General features: G+C 53.8%; 1 protein-coding gene across 3 annotated transcripts; it reads left to right on the forward strand.

The window, feature by feature from the left end:
• Nucleotides 1-131: 131 nt before the first annotated feature.
• Nucleotides 132-11,216, forward strand: MMAB (metabolism of cobalamin associated B). Of its 3 annotated transcripts, none has more exons than XM_070475434.1 (9): nucleotides 133-326; nucleotides 1,834-1,895; nucleotides 2,517-2,610; nucleotides 4,842-4,899; nucleotides 7,336-7,408; nucleotides 7,639-7,736; nucleotides 8,307-8,371; nucleotides 10,144-10,203; nucleotides 11,000-11,216. In XM_070475434.1, the coding sequence occupies exons 1-9, from the start codon at nucleotides 211-213 to the stop codon at nucleotides 11,163-11,165; spliced, it is 792 nt and encodes a 263-aa protein (XP_070331535.1). In that variant the 5' UTR covers nucleotides 133-210; the 3' UTR covers nucleotides 11,166-11,216. The 3 variants fall into 3 exon arrangements, with proteins under 3 accessions (XP_070331537.1, XP_070331535.1, XP_070331536.1); XM_070475435.1 differs by having other exon boundaries at nucleotides 135-326; nucleotides 10,818-11,181; XM_070475436.1 differs by lacking the exons at nucleotides 7,336-7,408; nucleotides 7,639-7,736 and having other exon boundaries at nucleotides 132-326.
• Nucleotides 11,217-12,035: the final 819 nt, after the last annotated feature.

Raw genomic sequence — 12,035 nt, forward strand, 5'->3', positions numbered from 1 at the left:
CTTGTTTACCAAGTCTTCACGGGTTTCCCCGCCCAACTCCTTCCGTGGACCAACGGGAAGCAAGTCCCTGGGAGTGTCCCGCCCTGGGGAGAGAGCCACGGACCAATAGAAGACGGCGGCTGAGCGGTGGCGCGGCCGGCGGTAGGTGGAGTCACCTCGGAACCTGGACGGGAAGCTGGCGGGGTCAGCCCTTGATAACAGGCCTGGGGCATGGCTGTGTGGGGCCCGGGAGGTCGCCTTGGCTTGCGCGGGTGCCTTGGAGCCCGCAAGCTATTGTGTCCCCGTTTCCAGAGCCGCGGCCCCCAGGGCGTGGAAGACGGGGACAGGTGAGTACCTGGCTGAGAAGTTAACTCAGACACCTGACTTGAGTTGTTGTCGGTGTTTATGTCACACCGCTGGGAGGTCACCGCAGCAATCGCCAGGTGACGTCCTCTTTAATCCTGACGTCACCATGGCAACGTGGGCTCCGGGGAAACCAGAGACCAAGATTTCTTAGCACGAGACAAGTCCAAACGAAATCCAGCATCCATCAGGACCGGGCATAGCCCACGTGAACCAGGAGGGTCATCTTGCCTGACCTCACAATCAGGAGGGGTCCTCAATTCGGATCTTAATCTGTCTGCAAAGAAGTCAAGACACAGAGAGACACCAGCGTGATGTAAAGATGGCTCTCATCACATACCTTGAAACTTGCACCCCATCCCGGACCTCAGAACCTGACTTAGTACTGGATTAATATGTTTTATAGATCCAGTAATTCAACCTCTGAATAACCGTTTAATTGTCACATTTTAATGTTGAAGTCTGTATTAAAGGTGTTGCTATTTGAAAATACCTGTCTTGGACCCTATTTTGGCAATTCTCCATTTCAGAGTATACTTGAAACTTCATAGTATGAAGGGTTTTGGGTTTTTTTTTCCCCCCTTTCAAGAGCCCTTGGCTTGGGACTTCCCTGGTTTTCCAGTGAAAGTGAAAGTCACTCAGTCGTGTCTGACTCTTTGTGACCCCATGGACTATGCAGTCCATGGAATTCTCCAGGCCAGACTGCTGGAGTGGGTAACCTTTTCCTTCTCCAAGGGATCTTCCCAACCCTGGGATTGAACCCAGGTCTCTGGCATTGCAGGCGGATTCTTTACCAGTAACTGAGACAAATCTCCCAATGCAGGGGGCCTGGGTTCCATCCCTAGATCCCACATACTGCAACTAAAGATTCTACATGCTACAATGAAGATGAAAGAAACCACGTGCCCAACTAAAGATCCAGTGCAGCCAAATAAATAAAAGTAAATATTTTTTAAAAAGAGAGTTCCTGGCTTGGTAGAATAGAAGTGATGGTTTGGGGTTGTGGAATAAGTCTTGGGCCAGAATCCAGCCCTACTACTTCTTCCCTGGGTGACCTAGAAAGGTGAGTCTCATCCTATGAGCTACAGATTCCTCAAACATAAAATGAACATCATAGATGGTGCCTCCCTTTGGGGCTTGGGAAGATTCCAGGGATAATACCAGGAGATAATGCCAGTAATTCACTTAGCACAGTGCAGAGACTAGGAAAGTGATCAATAAATTCTTTCAGCAAATATTTATTGAGTGTCTTCTTTAAGCAATGTAGTACATCAGCTACTCTGCAGGTACAGGTGTGACAAGAGACAGAACTGGCCCACAAAGGGCTTAAAACTAAGAGGAACAGAGGGGAAAGATTTCAAGAGACCCAAGCTGAAGGGGTAAGTTCTCACACTAAGGGTACAGGTAGCAAAGTCACCCACTGAAGAAGGTGTCTCACTGGATATGCCATCCATCCTCACTCACCCTCTTTTGATGTGTATTTCTTCTTAGGACACAGCCTTCCTTGAAGACTCCCAAGGTCCCCAAGATCTACACCAAAACAGGAGACAAAGGTAGGGCGGGGACCGGTGAAAAATGCAAAGTAAGAGATGGAAGCTTCCGTCTTAAAGTTCTTCCATATTCTTTGCAGACATTCAAAAGTATGCGACAGATCTCAGTAGGTATCACCCAAGGGTGATGCGAAACGAAAGATGCCTAAGATAAATTAAATGACAAAAGCAAGTTGCAGAACAATCCAGAGTTGGGATACATTGGATGAAAGTATGTGTGTGTGTGTGTGTTTATATGTGTGTTCAGAAAGGCAGTGTGAAAGGTTATACCTTGGACCGTTACCTGGGAGAGAGATTGAATAGTGAGAGAGAGGAATGAACAGGCAGGCTTTCATTGTTTGCTGTACATACTTTTATCCTATCCTGTTGTCTTTTGTAATGAGCATATATTGTTTTGATCATTTAAAATCTGTCAGAACAGGGGACTTCCCTGGTGGTCCAGTGGCTAAGACTGCACTCTCAATGCAGGGGACCAGGGTCCAATCCCTGATCAGGGAACTAGATCCCACATGCTACAACTAAGACTCAGTGCCGCCAAATAAATCAATAAATATTGGGGGACAGGAGAGTATGTCAAGGTAAAAAAAAAATTCTTTAATTTGGGAAGCAAAATATTTTTCACAGGATTTTCTAGCACCTTCACTGGAGAAAGAAGACCCAAAGACGACCAGGTGTTTGAAGCCGTGGGAACTACAGATGAGTTAAGCTCAGCCATCGGGTAAGGCTGAACCTGAGGTTGGGTATGAGTGGGTCATTAGCAGACGCAACTGAGGTGCGGCCCTCCAGAGCCAGTCCCGAAGGATGCTTGCCCTCAATGCACCTTTCTCAGCCTGGAGGCACAGGGGCAGCCAGTCAGCTCCACTAGACTGCGGGCTGCGGATGCCCTTCCCGTTGGCTCGTGTGCTGCCTTCTGTCCCTGGCTGTGTGCCCTGCCTCACCTTCCCTCCCTGCTCCCTCACTGTGCTCACGACTTAGAAGGTGGGCTTGGGGAAGTCGTCAGGATCGGCCAGGCCTTGCTGGGGTAACAGTGCCCACATCTCGTGACTTAACACCACCAAAGGGATATTTCATCCTCTTATTTCACACCCATCCTGGGTTGGGTGTGTTTCTCTGCATGGCCTTCGCCCTGGGACTCAGGCTGGCAGGACAGCTTCTGTCTGGAGCACGATTACTGGCGCTGGCCAGTAATCACGGCAGAGGGAAGAGAGGTCAAGGCAGTGCCCGTGCTGGCTCTTAAGGCTCCCACGACGTGACGTGCCATCTCTGCTCATGTTTCACTGGCCAGAGCCAGGCACGTGGACATACGTGCCAGCGGCGGGGGTGGGGGGGGCAGCAAATATTAGAGAACAAAGCACAAGACACCTAGGAGGCTGTTGGCAGTGTGCGCTGTGGTTACTGTCAGTGGTGTGGCCTTGGGGGTGAAGGCCATGGTGATCAGGTGGACCTGCGTTCAGATTCTCTCACCCTTCCGACTGGCTGTATGACTTCAGGCTGATCACCTGGTCTTTCTGAGCCTCAGTTTCTTGTTCTGTCAAATGATCATAGTGTGAAGGACTTCCCTGGTGGCTCAGATGGTAAAGAGTCTGCCTGCAATGCAGAAGACCCTGGTTCAACCCCTGGGTTGGGAAGAGCCCCTGGGAAGGAAGTGGCAACCCATTCCAGCATTCTTGCCTGGAGAATTCCATGGGCAGAGGAGCCTGGCCGGCTACAGTCCATGGAGTCACAAAGAGTCAGACACGACTGAGCGAGTTTCACTTGTAATACCTTTCTAAGGCAACAGTAGAAATCAGCACTGCTGCTGCTGCTGCTAAGTCGCTTTAGTCGTGTTCGACTCCGTGCGACCCCATAGACGGCAGCCCACCAGGCTCCCCCGTCCCTGGGATTCTCCAGGCAAGAACACTGGAGTGGGTTGCCATTTCCTTCTCCGAGAAATCAATGACATGGGTTCAAATTCTGTCACACTGCCGACTGGCTATGTGACTTCAGGCAAATCACCTGGCCTCTCTGAGCCTCAGTTTTCTGTTCTGTCAAATGATCATAGTAAAAGTATCCAATCTCGTTGGGTTCTTGTGAGGATGGAATGAGAGAATTCCATGTTCCCCGCTTAGTGCCAGGTAGCTAGCACTAATTATAATGCTAGCTATTATTATTATCATCATTATTATTAATTATTAAGAGCTACTTGTTCAGGGCTGTCAGTTCTCAATGACAAGCCTGACTAAATAAGGTTTTCAGGATGGATAATGGGAGGTGGAACTAGACTGCCAGCAGAGTAGAGGGCAGACCCCTTGGTGTGTGTGGGAAGAGTGTGGGAAAGGAGAGGTAGACACAATAGACCCAAGATGAAGCAGGCAGAGGGCCGGGAGGGCAGGTTCTAGCATCACTGCTTGTTTGGAATTAGCCAATCAGCAGCCCATCATCCCTTCGGTGACGTGGGTCAGGGGCCCGGCCGAAACTCAGCTGTGGATTCTTCTGCCTGTGTCACCTCTGTTCATATGGATCACCTAGGCCTGGTCAGAGAAGGCACTGAAAGAAGAGTTGTTGGCTGGATGAGTGATATGAAAAACAGATACCCCCAATCATATGTAAGGTTATGATGTTTTAAAAACATTGTTAACAACAACAACAACAAAACCCTTTCTTGTGATAGCTCAGTTAGCAAAATGGTCTGTCACCTGAGAAGGTATTACCTTCCAGCAAGACAGGGCTTCCCTGGTGGCTCAGATGATAAAGTATCTGCCTGCAGTGTGAGAGACCTGGTTCGATCCCTAGATGGGGAAGATCCCCTGGAGAAGGGAACCTCTACCCACTCCAGTATTCTTGCTTGGAGAATTCCATGGACAGAGCAGCCTGGTGAGCTACAGATCTGAAAGATGGAGCAACTAACACTCAAGACGGGGCCTAGGGATGTTATATTCAAGGCAAATTCTTTTTCCATTTTCCTCGTAGGTTTGCTATGGAATTAATTGCAGAGAAGGGCCACCCATTTGTGGAAGAGCTTCAGAAAGTGAGTAACATTGTCTTACTGGGAGCTGGGAATTTTCCACCCCGAGGCCTGGTGGCCGTAACTGGAATTGTCATCTGACCATCACTTCTTCTCTGTGTCACCTGGGACTAGTCACTTTCCCTCTGTGAGCCTCAGTTTCTTCATCTGTAAGATAGGAACACACAGAGATCACCCTCCCTCACAGGTGAGTGAGGCTCTCTCTCAGAGAGGGAAATGTGAGGTCAGTGGTCTCAGCCCAGGACATGGGGCAATGTCCAGAGATGTTTTTGGTCATCACAACTGGAGGTGGAAGTGCTGTTGGGGTCTAGTGGGTAGAGGCAGAGAAACAGCTAAATGTCCTACAACGCACAGGACACCCCTGACCCCGCACCCCCACCCCAGAGGATGACCTGGGCCAAAGTGTCAGTGGCTGTGAGGTTGAGAACCCCGGGAGGCCCAGCTGCGGGGAGCCCTTGGTGGGGGGACAATAGGGTTCTTAGGATGACGGCCTTGTTCCTTAAGAGGCAGCCAGGCTTTGGCCCTCAGAGAGGACTTCAGAAACGGAGGCAGGGCCGCCACCCCTAGAGCACTGAGGACACACCCCCGGTTTCCGTCTGCGTGCTGACCTGAGTCTGCTGGCCCTGGGGGGTCAGCCCTCGGCCCGCTCCGGTCCTCCAGGCCAGACCGGAGCACGCAGGGGCCCCTGGGGGCAGACACAGGGCAGTGAGGGGCTGCCCAAGGTTGGGAGGCCTAAACAGCTGGAACATTCTATGAATGCGGCACCTCCTGCGTGAGGGAGGCTGGTCTTAAGCCTCATCATGAGGAACGGTTGGCGCCCACAGCGGTCGTTTCTGGTCTGCTGTGCCCACCTCTGAGCAGGGTTTGCCTGGGGGCAGGGGGATGCAGTGACACAATGAGCCCCCCTTACTTTAGGCCGCATACTTTTAGTGACAGTTTTGACATCATCTTCTCCAGGGCTGTTCAAGGCCACCCCTGCCTCCAACAGTGCCTCTCCCAGGCTCCCACAGCTCCTGGGCTTCTGGTCTCAAGTGAAAGTGAAAGCGTTAGTCGCTCAGTCCTTTCCGACTCTTTGTGACCCCATTGACTGTAGCCTGCCAGCCTTCACCGTCCATGGGATCTTCCAGGCAAGAAAACTGGAGTGGGTTGTCAGTTCCTTCTCCAGAGGATCCTCCCAACTTAGGGATCTTCCCAACCCAGGGATCGAACCCAGGTCTCCCACATTGCAGGCAGACACTTTACCATCTGAGCTACCACAGATAAGAATCACCAGGCATATGGCCATGGGATCCCCAAGGGTGTGGACTGTGACTTGTTCTCCTAGGTTGCCCCAGGGCCTGTAGAAGGCCCGGCAGCCTGTTCCCAGCTCTCCCTGTCCATGAGGTGGAGGCCAGCTTTCACATCTTACAGAGGACAAAAGTGAGGCTCAGGCCAAGGCCCTGCAGCCAGGAATCCCAGCGGGGCTAGGATCCAATTCCCAGGTGGCGGTCACCTCTCTCCAGCCCCAGGGTGAACGCTGCAGGTGGCCAGCTGCAGGATGGGACTGTGAGGTCACTTTCAGCCGGAAGCCGGAAGCCATGGAGATGCCACATGGTCACATAACTCAAGCAGAGTCTGCAGCCTGGTGGCCCAAGGAGCTCTGTCCTGCTTCCAGCACATTGCCATGGTGGCCTCATCAGAGGGCAGATCTGTCCTGTCCAGTTGAAAAAGCACTCAGGCTTTCCTGGTGGCTCAGTGGTAAAGAATCTGCCTGCCGATGCCAGAGACATAGGTTCGATCCCTGATCCGGGAAGATGCCACATGCCGCAGAGCAACTAAGCCCATGCACCACAACTTATTGAGCCTGCATTCTAGAGCCTGTGTGCCGCAACTACTGAAACCCGAGCCCTAGAGCCCATGCTCCGCAACAAGAGAAGCCACGGCAATGAGAAGCCCAGACCCTGCCACTAGAGGGTAGCCCCCACTCGCCACAACTCGAGAAAAGCCCACTCAGCAGCAAAGATCCAGCGCAGCCAAAAATAAATTATTGAAAAGGAAGGATATAGATCAAAATAAAATAAAAAGCACTGCCACCTTGGGTCTCTCAGCCCAGGTGTTATAGGTTAGAAAACCAAGGCCGTTAGGTTAGAGAAAAGAAAAAGACCTCACAGGGCCCCTGCACATGGGAGAGGAGGGTCGGGCAAGAGGATTCTTCCTAACCACCCCGTGGCCCTTACACTCACTGTCTGTATCACCCAGATGTCCCCAAGGGAGCCAGGTCCCCTGCCAAGCAGGGCAGATGTTCTGCGGATTCAGACAGCTTGCTAATAGCCTTTAGAGGATCTGAGGGCTCTGGTCCAGAGCCCCAGCTGCCCCCCTCAGGTCCTGTGCATGGACGCAGGGGACCTCGCGTGGCCGACTTGACAAGGTTCTCAACCGCGCCTTCCTTTCCTCCCCCAGATCCAGTGCTCCCTGCAGGACGTCGGCTCTGCCCTGGCGACTCCGCGCTCCTCAGCCAGGGAGGCTCACTTAAGTAAATCTCTCCCTGAATGCACTGGGTGTGCGCCCAGAGGGCCCTGTGGATGCCCGGGGAACCCTCTCCTGGGGCGCACCTGGGACCCCTGGCCTTGCAGCCTGAGAGGGAAGGTGCCTCTGAGCCAGTGGTGTGGTTTGCGGGGCACCTGGATGGAAAGAGACCGGGGCGGGCTCCTTGTGATCCCGGGGCCATGGCCTCATGCAGTGCTGGGCTCCTTGGCTCCGCAGAACACGCCACGTTCGAGGCGGGGCCCATCCTGGAGCTGGAGCAGTGGATCGACAGATACTCTCGCCAGCTGCCCCCGCTCACCGCTTTCATCCTGCCTGTAGGTACCCGGCCGCCTCAGCCTGCAGGGTGGCTGTGGGTGCGTGTGTTGACCCCAACACACCGGCAGTGACGAAGTCCCCCTCTTTAATGTGTAATGGTGACAGAAGCTGTCCCCCAGCCCCCAAGTCCCCTCCAGACCCTCACTGGTCCCATTCCCACCCCTGCCTGCCTTAGAGGGGGGGTACCCAGAGGCTTCCCTTGAGGCTCAGACAGTAAAGAATCTGCCTGCAGTGTAGGAGACCTGGGTTTAATCCCTGGGTTGGGAAGATCCCCTGGAGAAGGGCATGGCAACCCACCCCAGTATTCTTGCCTGGAGAATCCCATGGACAGAGGAGCCTGGCGGGCTGCAGTCCATGGTGTCATAAAGAGTCGGACACGACTGAGTGACAACACCCGGAGGCTACGCCCCAATAGGGCCCCTGGAGGCAGGACACTGCCCTGGGTTGTGTTGGCGGGGGGGTGAGCCTGCATGTCCGTCAGTCCATATGAGCTCCCTGTCTGCAGTGGGCATCCCCCAACCCCCTCAACCACACCCCCACCCCAGCCAACACCCGCTTTCTTCTTTCAGTCAGGAGGCAAGAGCAGCACCGCACTGCACTTCTGTCGGGCCATATGTCGCCGAGCCGAGAGACGGTACGGGGTGCCTGGGAGCGGGACCTCGGTGGGGGGGACACAGTGGTCCCTGGTGAGATCAGAGCTGGAGCTGAAGTGGACAGCTCCAGCGACGGGGGGCAGGGAGGCCCAGCAGGTCTAGTTGATTAATCATAATGATAATACCACTCAGGTGGTGTGAAATTCAGATGCGTCTTCAGTGAAGGCTCCCCGTTCTTCAGGTTAATTTAAACGGAAAGATAGAAAAGCTCGACAGCATGATGACAGCTGTGACGGAGGGTGCTTGGCCCCAGGGTGACCCAGCCTGCAGCTGGGCATGGGGGGGGCAGTAGTGAGTGGGGGAGAATGGTGGGCAGAGTGTCCAGGGCAAGGGGACAGCAAGGGCAGAGGAGCAGTCTACACTGAACACACAGAAAGGAGGCCGGAGGTCTGGTCCAGAGTGAGGGGCGTGGGGCACAGTGAGGCCGGAGGCTGAGCCCAGGCCAGGCCAGGCAGGGCCTCCTGCACCCAAGGGCTCTGCCTTTATCCTGAAAGCTGATGACCGGCTCTAGGCCATGGGGTGACTACTGGGTGCTGGGTGGGGAAGGGCCTGGGCCAGCTAGCCACCAGCTGCCCCCATCCCCAAATTCCGATCAGAGAGGAGGGAACCTCCCAGAAGCTGCTGACAGCTTTATCAAGGAAACATTAAAAGAACAATTGCAGGGACTTCCCTGAGGGTCCAGTAGCTAAGACTCCACATTCCCAACGCCGGGGGCCCGGGTTCGATTCCGGGTCAGGGAACTAGATACCACATGCCGCAACTAAGAGTTCACATGCCACCACTAAAAAGATCCCACCTGCCACAAGTTAAGACCCAGGGCAGCAAAATAAATAAATACTAAAAAAAAAAAAGATCCTGCGTGCCACAACAAAGATCCTATCTAAAACCCAGCACAGTCAAATAAATATTGAAATAAATAAAAGAGTGATTGTGCAAAATCTCCATTTAACACAATTCATAAGCCAGGCTGCCACTCAGCTTTACAGAAAAATGACAAGAAAGACAATAAAGCATCTGTATACAACAGACGAGGCCATGCTGGGCACTTTGTATTCATTATTTCATTGATTCCTTGTGGTAAGCTTGGAAGAGAGGTGGTGGCAGTCCCCACTCTGCTGGGGTCAGGAAATTGGGGCTCAGAGGTGACACCGTGGCCAGGGTCCCCGGGTGGTCCATGGCAGAGCTCAGACTGGAGCCCAGGTGTGTCTGCCCCAAACCTGAGCTCTGTCCACGGCCCCATGTCATGAAGGTTTCACTTCTCTTGAAAGGCTCTTGGACCCAAGTGGTTCGTAAAGGGACACTGGGTCACAGAAGAGCTTCAGCTTCAGAAGGAAAAAAAAGAGTCATTTGCACAGAGTCATCCACGTCAGCAGTGCTCCTAGTAACAAAAACGTGAAGATAGTCCAAAGAAAGGTCCAACAACGGGGACTGGCTGAGCAGAGGAGGGTCCTCAGGACACCAAACCCATGTCTGGGTGATGAAGCCCCTGTGGCGGGGACATAAACCTGGGCCTCGGTTTGGGGTGAGCACCTCCCAGCAGGGGTTATGCAGCAGAGGCCACGGGCCCGGAGGGGCTGCCATGTCATTGGCCCTCATCTCCAATGAGCATCTTCTAGAATGTCTGCTCACAGACTGGCAAGGATGCCCGGTCAGGCTGCAGTGGGAGGGAGATGCTGGCTCGGGACACAGCCCCGGGCCCCGAGCGTGTTGAGCCCATAACAATAGTGTGACGCTGTGTTTCCTCCTCTTCTAGCGTGGTGCCTCTTGTCCAGATGGGTGAGACTGATGCAAACGTGGCCAAGTTCTTAAATAGGTACTCAGATGGGAATCTGAAAAGCCTGTCGGAAAACTTGGGCACACTGGGGAGTAACGACCACGGAACGAACCTCCCTCATTCATTTGCTTCAGTTGTGTCGAGGTTGAGAAGCCAGCCCTAGGCCCCCTCTGCTCAAAGCGGGTTCCTTAGACCAGCAGCGCCAGTATCGCCTGGGTGTCGCTTCCACTTGCCAAATCCAGGCCCGGCCCAGCCGGTCCTCTCCAATCAGAATCTGAGATGCGTGTCACCATGATCCCAAGGGGACTTGTGTGCATACCCCAGTTTGCGAGACACAAGTCCTGGTCGTCGGAAGGTGCAGAAACCAGGGATAGGGCCCAAAGTCGCCAGCCCCATGAGGCTGGGCAGGGCAGCGGCCTCTTCCTGCGGAAACCACCCCAGCCCTGGCGCCAGAGCCGGGTGGCGGGCTCACACGGAAGCTGGCCTCGTGTGCCATCCATCAAGCCTGGGTTGGCTGAGCACCCGCTGTCCTGCCCGATGCTCCTGGGGGCGTGTGATTGATATTTCCTCCTTGAAGGCTCGTTTAGGGAGGACCCGGTTAGCATTGATCTCTCATTTCAGTCCATTCTGTTTGCCTGCTTCTGCCCCTCCAGACTCAGCGACTATCTCTTCACATTAGCCAGATACACAGCCATGAAGGAAGGGAATCCAGAAAAGATATACAAGAAAAATGACCTGTCAAATCGCACCTGAGACTCTGGGAAAGAATGGAAGTGACAATGGTGAAGGGAAGACTTCGCCCTCACGTCCTGATCCCTGAAAATCTCACCCACAGGGGCCAGAAGCTGGTCTTCTGTCCAGACCCGGCTTCCTGTCACAGCCCTGCCACTTCCTTTGGGAGCTGTGGTTGGTGGAGAATCCTACCCTCTTCCCCTGGGTTCTCCTCGGTCTTCCAGGAAATGGGAATGAACTCGCTGTTGCAGGAAAGAAAGATAAAGTGATTGCTTCATTGAGGAACCAAGCAGAAAAAAAGAATAAAAGTGGGAAAGGCGTGCCTCGTGTGTGTGTGTGTGTGTGAGACAGAGCGAGACCTTCCACTGGCAACTCTGGCTGTCTGAGGATCTGGAATGGTACCAGAGGCCCTTGAAAATGTAATTGTGATTTACCTGTGCCAAAGGGGCTTTAAATGTCACATTTATAAAGGGGAAGGCAGACAGGATTTGGAGCTTAGTCACCTCTGAGCCACTCATCACAGGCGGAGGATGGCTGCAGACTGGCAGGCAAGGCCTTGGGAACACTTGGACTTGTGTGTGTGCGTGGCGGGGGGTGCGACCTGGGGAATCCTCCCTCAAGGGGAGTTTCCCTCCATCGGGGCCAGAGACCCCCGCAAGAGGGGGACACCGCCGCGTTGAGGGGGGCGTGCCCTGCCCGGGGCGGCAGCATCCAGGGGCCAGAGGTGGAGTGCCTTCAGCTTCAGAGAATAAGCTCTTACGGTTCCAGCGAGGCTGACACAGACCAGACCAACTTCTCTGATACTGCACTTGGCTGGTTTATGCCTCTGAGATCCAGACCACGGCTGTATTTTATTTCAGTTGTCACCACGGCTCCCTCCCGCTATGAAGCGACACTGCCCGCGCCAGCTGTGTCCTTGGGAAGGGAGGTATTTATGAAGGGCGAGGCAGCAGCCCTGAGATCCTGAAGGTTCCACACCGCTAATTGCAGGAAACGAGTTGGGGGGGACCGGCTCTCACAGTCAGGGCGGAAAGGTCCAGTGAACTCCATCCGGCCATCGGTCATTAGCATGAAGCGCGGGAAGGCAGGTCCCTCCGGCCATCCTTGCCAGCAAGTCAGCAAACAGTAAAATGATGAGT

This window comes from Odocoileus virginianus, chromosome 12, assembly GCF_023699985.2.
Source record: "Odocoileus virginianus isolate 20LAN1187 ecotype Illinois chromosome 12, Ovbor_1.2, whole genome shotgun sequence".
Classification (NCBI taxonomy): domain Eukaryota; kingdom Metazoa; phylum Chordata; class Mammalia; order Artiodactyla; family Cervidae; genus Odocoileus; species Odocoileus virginianus.

Bases quoted from the DNA above. Each gene is read 5' to 3' on its own strand.
- MMAB (XM_070475434.1), top strand. From the start codon at position 211: ATGGCTGTGTGGGGCCCGGGAGGTCGCCTTGGCTTGCGCGGGTGCCTT. The intron at 2,611-4,841 runs GTAAGGCTGAAC...TTTTCCTCGTAG, and splicing joins GAGTTAAGCTCAGCCATCGG to GTTTGCTATGGAATTAATTG. The intron at 4,900-7,335 runs GTGAGTAACATT...TTCCTCCCCCAG, and splicing joins TTGTGGAAGAGCTTCAGAAA to ATCCAGTGCTCCCTGCAGGA.